The following is a 16,953-nucleotide window of genomic DNA, read 5'->3' as shown; positions in this document are numbered from 1 at the left end:
AAAACAGTGGCAACAAAGCCAAGAACCCCAGGGCCATTGAGCTCTTGCTTGGGGCCAACTTTACTATCAGAGAGCTATTTAGCAATGTTCCTCCTATTGTCCAAACCAGACCTTGCATGTTGATTTCAAATCAGTTAACTTTTTCTACATGTCTTGATTTATAAAATTCGGAATGTGCTGCTGCTTTTTTTGAAACTGCAATAGCTCAAAATTTAGGTGTATGTGTCTACACTTGATTATTCAAATGGCATATGGCTTGACATATTGCCACAAATTACATATAATCTATACTGAATATGTGAATGAGTCCTCAGGGAGTCTTTTGGCTAAGACTCATTAGTACATCTCAGTACAATAAAAGATTTTTATAAAACCACAAAACTGACTCCCATGATAAAAATCTTGCTTAAAAAATAAAGGTGATTTTACAGGAACATTCATGTTTTCACAGGGGTTTAGGCTGTGCACCAATTAATCGATTGGTTTTCTCTGTTTTGCTTTATTTCTATCAGAACTAAGCAAAATAATTACATTGACTTAAACTTAGTTGTTTTCCCAAAAATTTTCTAAAAATATTTGAAACTAAAAATGGAAATTTTAAGTGAATGTACAACAATTTTTTAAACTGAACATAAAATAATTTAAAAACTATTATTCTAAAGCACATTTCCACTGACTTTAATGCAATTAGCATTTATTGAACATCTAGTGCATCTCCAATACACGACGCAAACAGACTCAGAAGGCACTTCAAGTACATATCCGCTTACAATCACTTCCATGAAACCTTAGGAAAAGTAATCTCCTGAAATGATCATACCTCATTGTAAATTGTAAAATACTCCCTATGAATTCAACAAATATTTACTATGAAGAAAATATAGCCTGAAAAATTGAAATACAAGTCTAAGATTGCTGTTTTCCTAAAGAATTTGTAATAGTGAAATCCCTCAAATTCAAAGAACATGAATTATATGTAATTATATTTCAAATGGATATATTTTTATAGTTTATGTATATAAATTTATATTTAAATATATGAGAACTTATATATAAATATATACATATGCATTGTATATATATAATATTTCTATATATACATATAGAAATACATATATATAGAAATATATAGTATATATTTATATACATATATTTATATTTTGTATTTATGTTTTATATTTATATATGTATTGATTAAATATATAAGTATTTAACAAAATTTAATAAATTTTATATTTATTGAATATATAAATATTTAATAAATGCAAATATAAAACATAAATATATGTATAGAAATGTAGAATATGCATATAATATGTATATAAATATATACATATATTTGTTTATATAAATATACACGTGTATATGTATATATAAATATATATGCGTATATTTGTATATATAAATATATGTACGTGTATATTTGTATATATAAATATATATACATATATATTTGTATATATGTATATATTGGTCTATATAAATATACACATATATCTATATGTTTGTATATAAATATATACATATATCTGTATATATATTTGTATATATAAATATATACATAAATTTGTATATATATTTGTCTATATATTTGTATATATAAACATATACATTTATATTTGTATAAATATATACGTGTATTTGTATATATAATAAATATATACATTTATTTATGTGTATATATTATATATACACATATTTATGTGTATATATAATATATACACATATTTATGTGTATATATAATATATACACATATTTATGTGTATATATAATATATACATATATAATATATACACATATCTATATGTGTATACAATAAATATACACATATCTATATGTGTATACAATAAATATACACATATCTATATGTGTATACAATAAATATACACATATTTATATGTGTATATAATTATATTTATATGTGTATATGTAATATACGAATGTATACATGTATTTATATGTGTAAATGTAATATACGAATGTATACATATATGTTTGTATATATAATATATAAATATATACATATATTTATGTTTGTATATATAATATATAAATATATACATATATTTATGTTTGTATATATAATATATAAATATATACATATATTTATGTTTGTATATATAATATATAAATATATACATTTATGTTTGTGTATATAATATATAAATATATACATATATTTGTCTGTATATAATAGATAAATATATACATATATTTATATTTGTATATATAAATATGTTTTTTATATATATAGTATACATATATATACATATACATTTTATATACATATAAAATCCTGCATGTATTTCCTTCCGACGAGCCACTCACCACCCCAGCCTTCTTCTGAGACCATGCCACTCTAATGCCTCTCAAAGCTCCTCTTTCGCCTAACTACCGCATCACCCAGGTGCATTTCCTATTGACCACTTTTCTTCCTTTCCCTTGGTTTCTATGATACCAATATCTCCTGTATCAGGCCCTCTGCTTTTTTGTTTTTATTGCTTCATCTTCCTACTTTGTCTAAAAATACTTCATGAGTTAACAGTGTCAAGAGGACAAAGCCCTTGGTTGTACATGCATATTTACTAATGATTTGGCCTAACCCAATCTTTTTAGACATGTCACCTACCGCCCTTTCTACCCTGAACTGAACTTCTGACACAACTTCCCGAATACTAGGTAGGTGCTGTGTTGGAATGGCATTGCCCATCCATCCTGGTTGCTGCCTGTACCGCCGAGGCTGAAAAGGAGAAGCCTGCCTTCCACATAGCCTTGCACTGGGATCCAGTTGCTCTTTAGCTTCCACCAGTCTGTTGTGATGGCACAAGACTCAGAAGTAGATGTAGTGAGAACCACGCTGCTGCTGCTTCTGCTGTGTTACCTTGTGAGCCTCCATGAAGATGATTTTCCCTTGCAGTGGGAATCTCCAGGTCTAGTCCCTCACTCCTTTGATGTTGAGTGCTAAGGTTTGCACACGCCACTTGTGCAGGTGGGAGCAGTAACAGTAACTGTATCAGCAGCTTCTTAATTTGGCTAGAGGCTTCCTGACCTAAGATAAGGCTGTAACCTGCCTTAGTAACTCTGTTCTGTGGTGTGCTTTTAATGCCATTCCTGAAAGTTCAACTTAGAGTCTCCCAATGATTATTTTCTCAAACTATATTATTTTCTACTTAAATAGGCAGAGTGGATTCTGTCCTATACAACTGAATCCTGAATCAAAATTCTACGTCTTTACGAGAATGTCCCCCCTCTCCTTTATAATTAGTGAGCTCTCAATCACCCTTGAAGGTCTGGGTTTGGAAAGCATCTACACATTTTTTAAGCCACGAATTGCTTCCTTCCCTATTGTAATATATACATTTGTTGATATTATTATATCAATGTAATACATTATTCATATTAATATTTGTTCATTTGCCTTTCCCTTTTCGAAGCTGAGATATTTGAAGGCAAGGAATAGGCTTTGCTCATCTTTGATTCTCAAATGCCCCTTCTTTGGCATAAGGCAGAGTCTGGAAACACTGGTCAAAATGAACTGAAATACACTGTAAGACAGCAGTGAGAGATTTTACCCTCTAGCACACCATCTGTACTAAGTGGGGTCAAAGGAGTAAGAGTAGGAGACAGAGAGCTGTACATGCAAAAGCGGAAGACACTAACTACAGCTGGGATTTGGACTGAGGATAAAGGAACATGGATTTAATACTGAAAGTTGGATAAAATTTGATCTTGTTAAGAAGACAGGATATATCAAGTTTAATGTAAAGGAGTTTAAAGGAGGCTGAAAATGCAGAAACAGTGAGTGGATTAGAAAAATAACCTAACAGAGATCTTGCACAGGGGAGTTCTGACAGGTAAGATATGGAAAAAAAATTATGATCAGCTTGGAGAAACCTGATATTAGCCTGGACTAAGGAGAATGATCATTTTTATACAAGTAAGAGGAAGTCCTTGAAGGTGTTGAAGTAAGAAGCATGTTTTACAAACCTGGTTAGAGAATTGGGAAAGATCTGAGAGAGTGGCTTTCTTTCTTCCTTAAGTTGACATGCTTTAATAAAAAATACTTTAATACTAAAAACCATATTCAAGGTAAGAAAACTCAGATGTCCAATGTTCATCTGTATTACGTATAATATTCCAAAGTTTATAGCAGAGCTCTTTGTATTAAACCCAGGGATCCTTTGCTCATATAAAGTTATAATTCTAGAAACATTATGAGAAGGCCCACACAGCATGCGTCATCATTCTGAAGATGTTAATTCCTCATCAGGCTAAAAGAAAATCACTTAGAAAAGTACATGTTGTGGGTTGTTCATCCAGCTTCCATTTATCCAAATAATACACCTTAAAATATCAATAACTCTAGAGCTTGTCCCAAGGACCTTTGATCATTAGTGCACATGAAAAATTATGCAGTTCTGGCCACTTACCCTTCCTGCGTAGTGCATGATGGTGAAGGCTGTACTGTGGTCTTTGCGGGCAACATTCCCATTCCCATCCTTCATGGGGGAGTACACCGCATTTGTGTTTGAGGATTCTAGGAGACTTTGTAGCTTTTTTGGAAAATTTGATTCCACTGACCAAATCATTTGACTTTCTTCATCCAATAAGGTGAGAAATCCAGATGGCTTCTGAGAGTTAAGAAGAGATGGGGAGTTGTTTTGTCTATTACTTAGTTTGATATTTTTGTTATTATTCAAGCATGCTTGTTTATATTTTTGTTAAGATTCATACAGACACTCAGAAAATAAATCAGTCTTTACCTTAATACATTTCTGTTCCTGCCCCACCACCTAGCAGGGGTCTGATGTAAAGTAGGCCCCCAATAATATTTATCAAATTAATGAACAAATAAGTAAAAAATGCATTGTAAGGTCATTAAAATACTGTAGTTATTTAAAATGTAAATTTTCATCTTAATAAGAAAAATAAAATTTCAGACTACAGGAAAATTATCATTTTTCTTGACTTAGAATCCATGTAAAATGTTCCATATCTATGATGAGACAAGAAACTTATCAAAAAATAAAGCTCACCATGATGTTAAGTCAAAAATTATGGCAAAGCTGGGTGCAGTGGCTAAGGCCTATAATCCAAGCCCTTTGGGAGGCCAACGCAGCCAGGTCACTTGAGCTCAGGAGTTTGAGACCAGCCTGGGCAACACGGTAAGACCTCATCTCTATTTAAAAATAATAATAATACAGAAATTAGCTGGGCATGGTGATGTGTGCCTGTAGTCCCAGTTTCTCAGGAGAATGAGGTGAGAGGATCACTAGAGCCCAAGAGGTGGAGGTTGCAGTGAGCCATGATCATGTTACTGCACTCCATCCTGGACAACAGATGCAACTCTGCCTCAAAAAAAAAAAGAGAGTATGTCCAAGATGGCCAAATAGGAACAGCTCTGGCCTGCATCTCCCAACGTGATCGATGCAGAAGACAGGTGATTTCTGCATTTCCAACTGAGGTACCTGGTTCATCTCACTCGAACTGGTTGGACAGTGGGTGCAGCCCATGGAGGGTGAGCTGAAGCAGAGTGGGGCATCGCATCACCCAGGAAGTGCAAGGGGTCAGGGGATTTCCTTTTCCTAGCCAAGTGAAGCCGTGACAGACAGCACCAGGAAAATCGGGTTTCTCCTGCCCAAATATTGTGCTTTTCCAATGGTCTTAGCAAACGGCACACCAGGAGATTATATCCCATGCTTGGATCAATGGATCCAATGCCCACAGAGCCTTGCTCACTGCTAGTCCGAGATCAAACTGCAAGGCAGCAAGCCTGGCTGGGGGAGGGGTGTCTGCCATTGCTGAGGCTTGAGTAGGTAAACAAAGCAGCCGGGAAATTCAAACTAGGTGGAGCCCACCGCAGCTCAACGAGGCCCACCTGCCTCTGTAGACTCCACCTCTGGGGGCAGGGCATAGCTGAACAAAAGGCAGCAGAAACTTCTGCAGACTTAAACATCCCTGTCTGACAGCTCTGAAGAGAGCGGTGGTTCTCCCAGCACGTTGTTTGAGCTCTGAGAATGGATGGGCCACAACCTCAAGTGGGTCCCTGACCCCCGTGTAGACTAACTTGGAGACACCTCCCAGTAGGGGCTGACTGACACCTCATACAGCCGGGTACCCCTCTGAGACAAAGCTTCCAGAGGAAGGATCAGGCAGCAATATTGGCTGTTCTGCAGCCTCTGCTGGTGATACCCAGGGAAACAGGGTCTGGATGGACCTCCAACAAACTCCAACAGACCTGCAGCTGAGGGACCTGACTGTTAGAAGAAAAACTAACAAACAGAAAATAATTGCATCAACATGAACAAAAAGGGCATCCACACCAAAACTCCTTATGTAGGTCACCATCATCAAAGACCAAAGGTAGATAAAACCACAAAGATGGGGAGAAACCACAGCAGAAAAGCTGAAAATTCTAAAAACCAGAGTGCCCCTTCTTCTCCAAAGGATTGCAGCTCCTCACCAGCAATGGAACAAAGCAGGACGGAGAATGACTTTGATGAGCTGACAGAGGTAGCCTTCAGAAAGTCGGTATTAACAAACTTCTCCAAGCGAAAGGAGGATATTCGAACCCATCATAAGGAAGCTAAAAGCCTTGAAAAAAGATTAGATGAATGGCTAACTAGAATAAACAGTGTAGAGAAGACCTTAAATGACCTGATGGAGCTGAAAACCATGGCACGAGAACTATGTGACACTTGCACAAGCTTCAGTAGCTGATTCAATCAACTGGAAGAATGGGTGTCAGTGATTGAAGATCAAATTAATCAAATGAAGTAAGAAGAGAAGTTTAGAGAAAAATTAGTAAAAAGAAGTGAACAAAGCCTCCAAGAAATACGGGACTATGTGAAAAGACCAAATCTACGTTTGATTGGCATACCTGAAAGTGACGGGGAGAATGGAACCAAAATGGAAAACACTCTTCAGGATATTATCCAGAACTTCCCTAACCTTGCAAGGCAGGCCAACATTCAAATTCAGGAAATAGAGAGAACACCATAAAGATATTCCTCAAGAAAAGCAACCCCAAGACACATAATTGTCAGATTCACCAAGGTTGAAATGAAGGAAAAAATGCTAAGGGCAGCCAGAGACCCACAAAGGAAAGCCCATCAGACTAACAGTGGATCTCTTGGCAGACACACTAAAAGCCAGAAGAGAGTGGGGGTCAATATTCAACATTCTTAAAGAAAAGAATTTTCAACCCAGAATTTCATATCCAGCCAAACTAAGCTTCATAAGTGAAGGAGAAATAAAATCCTTTACAGACAAGCAAATGCTGACAGATTTTGTCACCACCAGGCCTGCCTTACAAGAGCTCATGAAGGAAGCACTAAACATGGAAAGGAAGAACCGGTACCAGCCACTGCTAAAACATGCCAAATTGTAAAGACCATCAATGCTAGGAAGAAACTGCATCAACTAATGGGCAAAATAACCAGCTAACAGCATAATGACAGGATCAAATTCACACATAACAATATGAACCTTAAATGTAAATGGGCTAAATGCCCCAATTAAAAGACACAGACTGGCAAACTGGATAAAGATTCAAGACCCATCAGTGTGCTGTATTCAGGAGACCCATCTCACATGCAGAGACACACATAGGCTCAAAATAAAGAGATGGAGGAAGATCTACCAAACAAATGCAAAACAAAAAAAAAAGCAGGGGTTGCAATCCCAGTCTCTCATAAAACAGAATTTAAACCAACAAAGATGAAAAGAGACAAAGAAGGCCATTACATAATGGTAAAGTGATCAATTCAACAAGAAGAGCTAAGTATCCTAAATATATATGCACCCAATACAGGAGCACCTTTATGAGTCTAAGGACTCATAAAGCAAGTCCTTAGAGACCTACAAAGAGACTTAGACTCCCACACAATAATAATGGGAGACTTTAACACCCCATTGTCAATATTAGATGAACGAGACAGAAAGTTAACAAGGATATCCAGGACTTGAACTCAGCTCTGCACCAAGCAGAACTAATACACATCTACAGAACTCTCCACCCCAAATCAACAGAATATACATTCTTCTCAGCACCACATCACACTTATTCCAAAATTGACCACATAGTTGGAAGTAAAGCACTCCTCAGCAAATGTAAAATAACAGAAATCACAACAAACTGTCTCTCAGACCACAGTGCAATCAAATTAGAACTCAGGATTAAGAAACTCACTCAAAACCGCTCAACTACATGGAAACTGAACAACTTGCTCTTGAATGACTACTGGGTAAATCACGAAATGAAGGCAGAAATAAAGATGTTCTTTGAAACCAAAGAGAACAAAGACACTACGTACCAGAATCTCTGGGACATTTTTAAATCAGTGTGTAGAGGGAAATTTACAGCAATAAATGCCCACAAGAGAAAGCAGGAATGATCTAAAATCGACATCCTAACATCATAATTAAAAGAACTGGAGAAGCAAGAGCAAACAAATTCAAAAGCTATCAGAAGGCAAGAAATAACTAAGATCAGAGCAGAAGTCAAGGAGATAGAAACACAAAAAACCCTTCAAAAAAATCAATGAATCCAGGAGCTGGTTTTTTGAAAAGATCAACAAAATTGATAGACCGCTAGCAAGAATAATAAAGAAGAAAAGAGAGAAGAATATAATAGACACGATAAAAAATGATAAAGGGGATATCACCACTGATCCCACAGAAATACAAACTACCATCAGAGAATACTATAAATACCTCTATGCAAATAAACTAGAAAATCTAGAAGAAATGGATAAATTCCTGGACACATACACCTTCCAAGACTAAACCAGGAAGAAGTTGGATCACTGAATAGACCGACAGCAGGCACTGAAATTGAGGCAATAATTAATAGCCTACTAACCAAAAAAATTCCAGGACCAGATGGATTCACAACCAAATTCTACCAGAGGTACAAAGAGGAGCTGGTACCATTCCTTCTGAAACTATTCCAATGAATAGAAAAAGAGGGAATCCACCCTAATTCATTTTATGAGGCCAGCATCATCCGGACACCAAAGCCTGGCAGAGACACAACAAAAAAGGACAATTTTAGACCAATACCCCTGATGAACATCGATGCAAAAATCCTCAATAAAATACTGGCAAACCTAATCCAGCAGCACATCAAAAAGCTTATCCACCATGATCAAATGGGCTTCATCCCTCCAATTCGAGGCTGGTTCAACATACACAAATCAATAAACGTAATCCATCACATAAACAGAACCAAAACAAAAACCACATGATTATCTCAATAGATGCAGAAAATGCCTTCAACAAAATTCAACAGCCCTTCATGCTAAAAACTCTCAATAAACTAGGTATTGATGGAACGTATCTCAAAATAATGAGAGCTATTTATGACAAACCCAAAGCCAGTATCATACTGAATGGGCAATAACTGGAAACATTCCCTTTGAAAACTGGCACGAGACAGGGATGCTCTCTCTCATCACTCCTATTCAACATATTGTTGGAAGTTCTGGCCAGGGCAATCAGGCAAGGGAAAGAAATAAAGGGTATTCAATTAGGAAAAGAGGAAGTCAAATTGTCCTTGTTTGCAGATGACATGACTGTATATTTAGAAAACCCCATTGTCTCAGCCAAAAATCTCCTTAAGCTGATAAGCAATTTCAGCAAAGCCTCAGGATACAAAAATCAATGTGCAAAAATCACAAGCATTCTTATACACCAATAACAAACAGAGAGCCAAATCATCAGTGAACTCCTATTCACAATTTCTACAAAGAGAATAAAATACCTAGGAATCCAACTTACAAGGGATGTGAAGGACCTCTTCAAGGAGAACTACAAACCACTGCTCAGTGAAATAAAAGAGGACACAAACAAATGGAAGAACATTCCAATGCTCATGGATAGGAAGAATCAATATTGTGAAAATGGCCATACTGCCCAAGGTAATTTATAGATTCAATGCCATCTTCATCAAGCTACCAATGACTTTCTTCACAGAATTGGAAAAAACTACTTTAAAGTTCATATGGAAACAAAAAAGAGCTCACATTGCCAAGACAACCCTAAGCAAAAAGAACAAAGCTGGAGGCATCATGCTACCTGACTTCAAAGTATACTACAAGGCTACAGTAACCAAAACAACATGGTACTGGTACCAAAACAGAGAGATAGACCAATGGAACAGAATAGAGGCTCAGAAATAACACCACACATTTACAACCATCTGATCTTTGACAAATGTGGCAAAAACAAGAAATGGGGAAAGGATTCCCTATTTAATAAATGGTGCTGAGGAAAACTGGCTAGCCATATGTAGAAAGCTGAAACTGGATCCCTTCCTTACACCTTTTACAAAATTTAATTCAAGATGGATTAAAGACTTAAATGTTAGACCTAAAACCATAAAAACCCTAAGAAAACTTAGGCAATACCATTCAGGACATAGGCATGGGCAAAGACTTCATGAGTAAAACACCAAAAGCAATGGCAACAAAAGCCAAAATAGACAAATGGAATCTAATTAAACTGAAGAGCTTCTGCACAGTAAAAGAAACTACCTTCAGAGTGAACAGACCACCTACAGAATTGGAGAAAATTTTTGCAATCTACCTCTCTGACAAAGGGCTACTATCCAGAATCTACAAAGAACTTAAACAAATTTACATGAAAAAATCAAACAACCCCATCAAAAAGTGGACAAAGGATAAGAACAGATGCTTTTCAAAAGAAGATATTTATGCAACCAACAGACACATGAAAAAATGCTCATCACCACTGGTCATCAGAGAAATGCAAATCAAAACCACAATGAGATACCATCTCACACCAGTTAGAATGGCAATCATTAAAAAGTCAGGAAACAACAGGTGCTAGAGAGGATGTGGAGAAACAGGAACGCTTTTACACTGTTGGTGGGACTATAAACTAGTTCAACCATTGTGGAAGACAGTGTGGCGATTCCTCAAGGATCTAGAACTAGAAATACCATTTGAACCAGCGATCCCATCACTGGGTATATCCCCAAAGTATTATAAACCATGCTACTATAAAGACACATGCACACGTATGTTTATTGTGGCACTATTCACAATACAAAGACTTGGAACCAACCCAAATGTCCACCAATGATAGAATGGATTAAGAAAATGTGGCACATATATACCATGGAATACTATGCAGCCATAAAAAAGGATGAGTTCATGTCCTTTGTAGGGACATGGATGAATCTGGAAACTATCATTCTGAGCAAACTATCACAAGGACAGAAAACCAAACACCGCATGTTCTCACTCATAGGTGGGAACTCAACAATGAGAACACTTGGACACAGGGCAGGGAACATCACACACCAGGGCCTGTGGTGGGGTTGGGGGGTGGGGGAGGGATAGCATTAGGAGAAATACCTAATGTAAATGATGAGTTAATGGGTGCAGCAAACCAACACGGCACATGTATACACATGTAACAAACCTGCATGTTGTGCACGTGTACCCTAGAACTTAAAGTATAAAAAACAAAACAAAACAAAAAAAACAAGGCGGCAAAATCCTACTCAACAGGAAGAAGTGACTGTGATATTCCAATCTTTAGACCTAGAAGAAAGTTTGAAGCTATGACTTATAAAACTTAAATTAGAAGTCTGACTGTTTATAACTACTGAACAATAAAACTAAAATCATATATATATATATATATATGTATATATATATATATATATAAAACAACAATTTGCAATAAATTTCATCTGAGAGCAAAGGCTGCTTAAATCACTTCCCAACCTCTAATCTTCCATACCCCACATATGGAATACCTTCTGACCACATGGTTTAGACTAGAGGGCTCCAATCTTTTTGACATGAGGGACCGGTTTTGTGGAAGACAATTTTTCCACGGACCAGGGGTGGGGGGATGGTTTCAGGATGATTCAAGTGCATTACATTAATTGTGCCCTTTATTTCTATGATTATTACATTGTAATACATAATGAAACAATGATACAGTCACCATAATGTAGAATCAGGCATTCGATTCTCATAAGGAGTGCACAGCTAGATCCCTCTCATAGGTTCCTGTTGCTTTGAGAATCTAATGCTGCCACTGATTTGACAGGAGGTGGTGCTCAAGCGGTGAGATGCCAGTGATGGGGAGTGGCTGTCAATACAGATGAAGCTTTGCTCCCTCACCTGCTGCTCACCTCCTGCTGTGCAGCCTTTTTCCTCACAGGCCATGGACCAGTACTGGTCTGTGCCCCAGGGGTTGGGACCCCTGGTTTAGACGACTATTGAATAACTTCTTCCCTAGTGCTGTTTATCTTTTCTTTCTATTATGTCCCCTAGGAAAGTTTAGTTTTTGTTGACATTTCAAATCTACCTTTCAAAATAAGGTAATTTATGAAACTTCTTCACATTATTCTCCCTAATATATCTTAATTGTTCTCACTGTACTTTTAAATGTGTAGATACTCTAATTCTTCTCAGGAAGTAAAGAGATATATATTGACCCCTATTGTGAATTCAGTTTGTATTTTGACCTGAGGTTACCAAACCATACCACTACAGGCAACTCAAAATGTTATTTATTTGGCTACTAAAGGCCATTTCTTTGTGTCTTAAATATTTTAATTGTTGTAGGCCTTTCAGAATCTCCTGCTCCTACTAAAGAAAATCCAGGCCAGGCACAGTGGCTCACACCTGTAATCCCAGCACTTTGGGAGGTGAGGCAGGCGGATTACGAGGTCAGGACATCCAGACCGTCCTGGCCAACATGGTGAAACCCCGTCTCTACTAAAACTACAAAAATTAGCCAGGTGTGGTGGCACACACCTGTAGTTCCAGCTACTCAGGTCGCTGAGGCAGGAGAATCGCTTGAACCCAGGAGGCAGAGGCTGCAGTGAGCCGAGATCGTGCCACTGCACTCCAACCTGGGTGACAGCGCGAGACTCTGTCTCAAACAAACAAACAAACAAACAACAAAAAAAAAAAAAGAAAGAAAGAAAGAAAAAAAAGCAAAAAGCAAAAAAAAAAAAAAAACAAAAAAACCAGACTGCAATTGCCTGAGAGCTGTAATGGTGAGATCACTCCCTTGCCAGCCAAAGGGAATGAAAGCTACTAATGCCAGCCATGGGACACGCACACCCCTGGTGGGGCTCACACAGCAGAGCGTGCTTCTTGAAGATACTCGGCAATAATGACAGCCACCTTCTTTGAGAAGCCAAATAACCTCCCTGGGAAGGAAAGAAAGAGAAGAAGACTTAATGCGGTGGAGAATGGCACTAGGAAGGAAGTAGGAATGCCTGCAAAAGCAAGCTCCCCCACCTCAGCAAGTTACCTGAGGTCAGCAATGCCTGGGGAGACTGCTGTTGCCAACACAAAAGTGTTTTTAGAGAAAGGAATTTGAAGAAGAAAGCCCCTTACTGGGAGTGCTGGCTCAACAGGAAGTCCCACAGAGTACATTGCAAGCTCAGGGTGGCCAGGGGCCCCCATGACGAGTCCTCTGAAGAGGCTGGAGGTGAAGAAATATATATACATATATAATATACGTATATATTATATATACGTATATTATATATGTATATATAACATACATATGTTATATATATGTATATATATTATATATATAGATAATATTATATGTAATATATATAATAGAGAGCAGCCCTAGAAGAAAACGGTCTATGTGAGAAGCTTACCAAGGACTGGTTCCATCTGTGATGTTTTCAAAATCAAACAATTCCTTATTTCAACTAATAGCAAGCTATTTCTGAAGAGTAAGTAAAATGTTGATATTACAATATTATCCATCATTCCTTCATCTATTGATCTGAGCATCAGGTCACCATATTTCTGTAAATGCTGTTACAGATTCACATACAAACATACACAAGACACACAGCACAAGGACAAATGAGCCATTGCAAGGTTGTCTGCAAGTCTGTTTCTGTTTCAAGGGCAGTGACAGACCTCTTCTCTGGGGTGAAAATATTCACTTGTTTGGTAAAGCTGTCAATGGGTATTGCAGTAACTCAAAGACGTCCCCAAATCAGTATAAAGGAGATAGACATTCAGAGAGCTAACTGATTCTACTCCAAAAATCAAGATGATATTCTCCATGGATAAGGTGGTTGATTACTAGCAACATTTTTTAAGCATTATTATTTGTATTGTCTTCAAATTAAAAACAAAATCTTGTGTGTTATGTTTTCTGGATGTCTGAAATAAAGCAATAAAAGAAAGGGGCAATTCACCTTTTAGACTTTGAAAACTTGTGGAAGTCCCGAAAGACAAAAACAGAAACCTGGGGAAATAAGCCATAAGAAAGGGATTAATGACCTCCAATTCCTTTAGTAGTAAAGGCTTAGAAGGGATTGCATGGCTCTACTCCATGTGAAAGGCTGTCATAGTTTCACCTTCATCAAATACTACACAGTGCAACAAAATGTACTAGACACTCAGAGTATTTGGTAAAAATCTGGATCAACCCCTCCCCTCAGGGCCAGAGACAAATAGGTAATCCTTGAAATATAAATATGGCCTATGCAAGTTTTCATTCTGATGACCCCTGGTTAGCAGTGGAAGAGAACATGGCAAGCTAGAGAGAAGGTGCCAGATGCCTGAGGCTTCCCATGTACAATTAAGTATACAGTCCTGCCAGTTTGAAGACATTTTTAAACCTTAAATAATTATAGGCTGTGTATGTCACTATGAGGGCTTTCTGGAGGAAGAGGGCTGTAATTTTAAAAAAGAAGAATGCTGACAAGTTAGAAGCAAGAACAAGAATGTGTTAATCAGAAAAATTCATAAAATAAAATAATTTAGAAATCTATCTGTATGGAAAGAGAGAGTAAAGAATGACATATTCTCCAAATAGCTGAATTGTGTCTGTTTTCAACAATGTCCATGTGTCTTGGAGATATTGTGAGTAAATCCATATATTGTTTTCTTATATTAGTACATTGCAATTGCTGTTTATGTGATAGATTTTGGCTTATATGATAGAGACACAGAGTCAAATTGTTTTTCATTGTAAAGTAGAAAAAATAAAACTATAAACACCTGCAGATGCCGTGAGACTCTTAATTTAACCAATATTATATATGTGTTTATAAGTTTTTCCTGCCAATTTTTCCAAATTTAAATCTTAGAAACTTTGAAGATAAATTGACAAAAAAGATTCTGTTGAACCTTTTTTTATGGTATGATTAATCTTAGGTATTATTTTATAAAATGTCCGTTTTTTTACAATAGGCATTTATAATTGCCAAAAGGAGAGTTTTAGTGATGTTGAATAAACAGTGTTGAATATTTGTATATCAAAATGATCTGATATTTCTTGTCCTTTTAATGCATTGGTCATCCTTCAAATGCCCATTCATGAAAAGATAACTTGTGCACCTCAATAGATTTTGAAAAATTATTGCAGAATCTCACATATAAAGATATCTCAAAAATAAGGCCTCCTGAAAGAAAATTCTTTGTCTCCAGTATATTTAAATCCATATATCCTGTTAAGTATCTAATTATATTATATGAATACCTGGAAAAAAAAGTCCAAAACTCCATTCTGGTTACCAGGAGAATATGCTGTTTCCATGGTAACTCCCTCTTGTACACATTCCACTTGCTCGTGGAGAAAAAGCACTTCATTGATATAGTGGTGCATCTTCTCATTGGTCATGTTGACACAAAGCTATTGTGGAGAAAACAAGAAAACATTTCACAAGATAGTACAGTAGTGCATATTCACTTGTTCAATGACACAGTTTCAGATTGGTAAAGTATTGACTCAGGGAGTTTCCAAACAGTTAGTCTACCAAAATAAAGCATGACAATGTTGCCTGGGAAGTCAGAGTTTCAACTGAAGTCCAGTAATGGACTTGTACATATTTCACAAGTCAAGTATATCTGATACCATATCATCTAACTATTCAAAGTAAGCTAAAAATGACAAAAAGTATGATTATAATATCACAAATGTTGAGTCTCAAATATATTTGAACATTTAAAATATTTCCAAAAGGAAAATATATTTGAGCTCTCATCAGGAAAAGAAGATAAAGCTGGGTTTACCATGAGATCCCAGAGAAAAGAGAAGCATTTCTCGAGGGCCTCATTTCTGATTGCATATTAGTGATGTGCAAGAATGAATGTGGGGTTTCTTTCAGAAATAGTAATCACCAGTCAAATCATTATATTGAAAAAATTATTTTCTTTATCAGAAAATTTTCCACATTCCTGCAACTGTCAATTTTTCTCTTTCCACAAGACATTCCCATCGGGAAACAAATATGTTATTTCTTAATCTTAAAAAAAAAAACCTTTATTTATCTTAAAGTATTTAAAAAGCTAAACCATAACTCAAATCTAACCAGCGTAAAATCTGACTTCCCCTCTAGGCTACTCTTCTACTTCTCCACTTCCTATCAACACACACACACACACACACACACACACACACGGCTGAGTTCTACTTATTATCTCAAATTCTTATCTTTCCATTCCCTCTTGAAACCACTCTAATAAAACTTTTGACACCATGGCGCCATCAAAATTGCTTTTGTAGAAGTCATCAGCAATGTGCACATTTCGTTTCTTTTTCTTTTTTTTTTTTTGAGATGGAGTCTCGCTCTGTTGCCCAGGATGGAGTGCAATGGCGCCATCTTGGTTCACTGCAAGCTCTGCTTCCTGGGTTCACACCATTCTCCTGCCTCAGCCTCCCGAGTAGCTGGGACTACAGGTGCCCGCCACCTCACCTGGCTAATTTTTTGTATTTTTAGTAGAGATGGGGTTTCACCACGTTAGCCAGGTTGGTCTCGATCTCCTGACCTCGTGATCCACCCGCCTTGGCCTCCCAAAGTGCTGGGATTACAGGCATGAGCCACCGCGCCTGGCCAGCAGTGTCCGCATTTCTAAATCCAATGTTCAACTCTCACATTTGTTTCTCTTGACCCATCCCCACCCCAGCGTTATTTGACTGAG

At 36.8% G+C, this 16,953-nt stretch overlaps 1 protein-coding gene across 1 annotated transcript in view; it reads right to left on the bottom strand.

Moving 5' to 3' along the window:
- Positions 1-16,953, bottom strand: part of MYO16 (myosin XVI) — a 575,469-nt gene that overhangs the window by 187,288 nt on the left and 371,228 nt on the right. Inside the window, exons 22-23 of the mRNA XM_030813681.1 lie at positions 15,512-15,664; positions 4,432-4,632 (exon numbers count right to left, since the gene is read on the bottom strand). Coding sequence (XP_030669541.1) covers positions 4,432-4,632; positions 15,512-15,664 — 354 coding nt within the window. The remainder of the gene's footprint in view (positions 1-4,431; positions 4,633-15,511; positions 15,665-16,953) is intronic.

This window comes from Nomascus leucogenys, chromosome 5, assembly GCF_006542625.1.
Source record: "Nomascus leucogenys isolate Asia chromosome 5, Asia_NLE_v1, whole genome shotgun sequence".
Lineage (NCBI taxonomy): Eukaryota > Metazoa > Chordata > Mammalia > Primates > Hylobatidae > Nomascus > Nomascus leucogenys.
The sequence above is the reverse complement of the archived record's forward strand: the minus strand, read 5'-3'. Positions and strand labels throughout refer to the sequence as shown.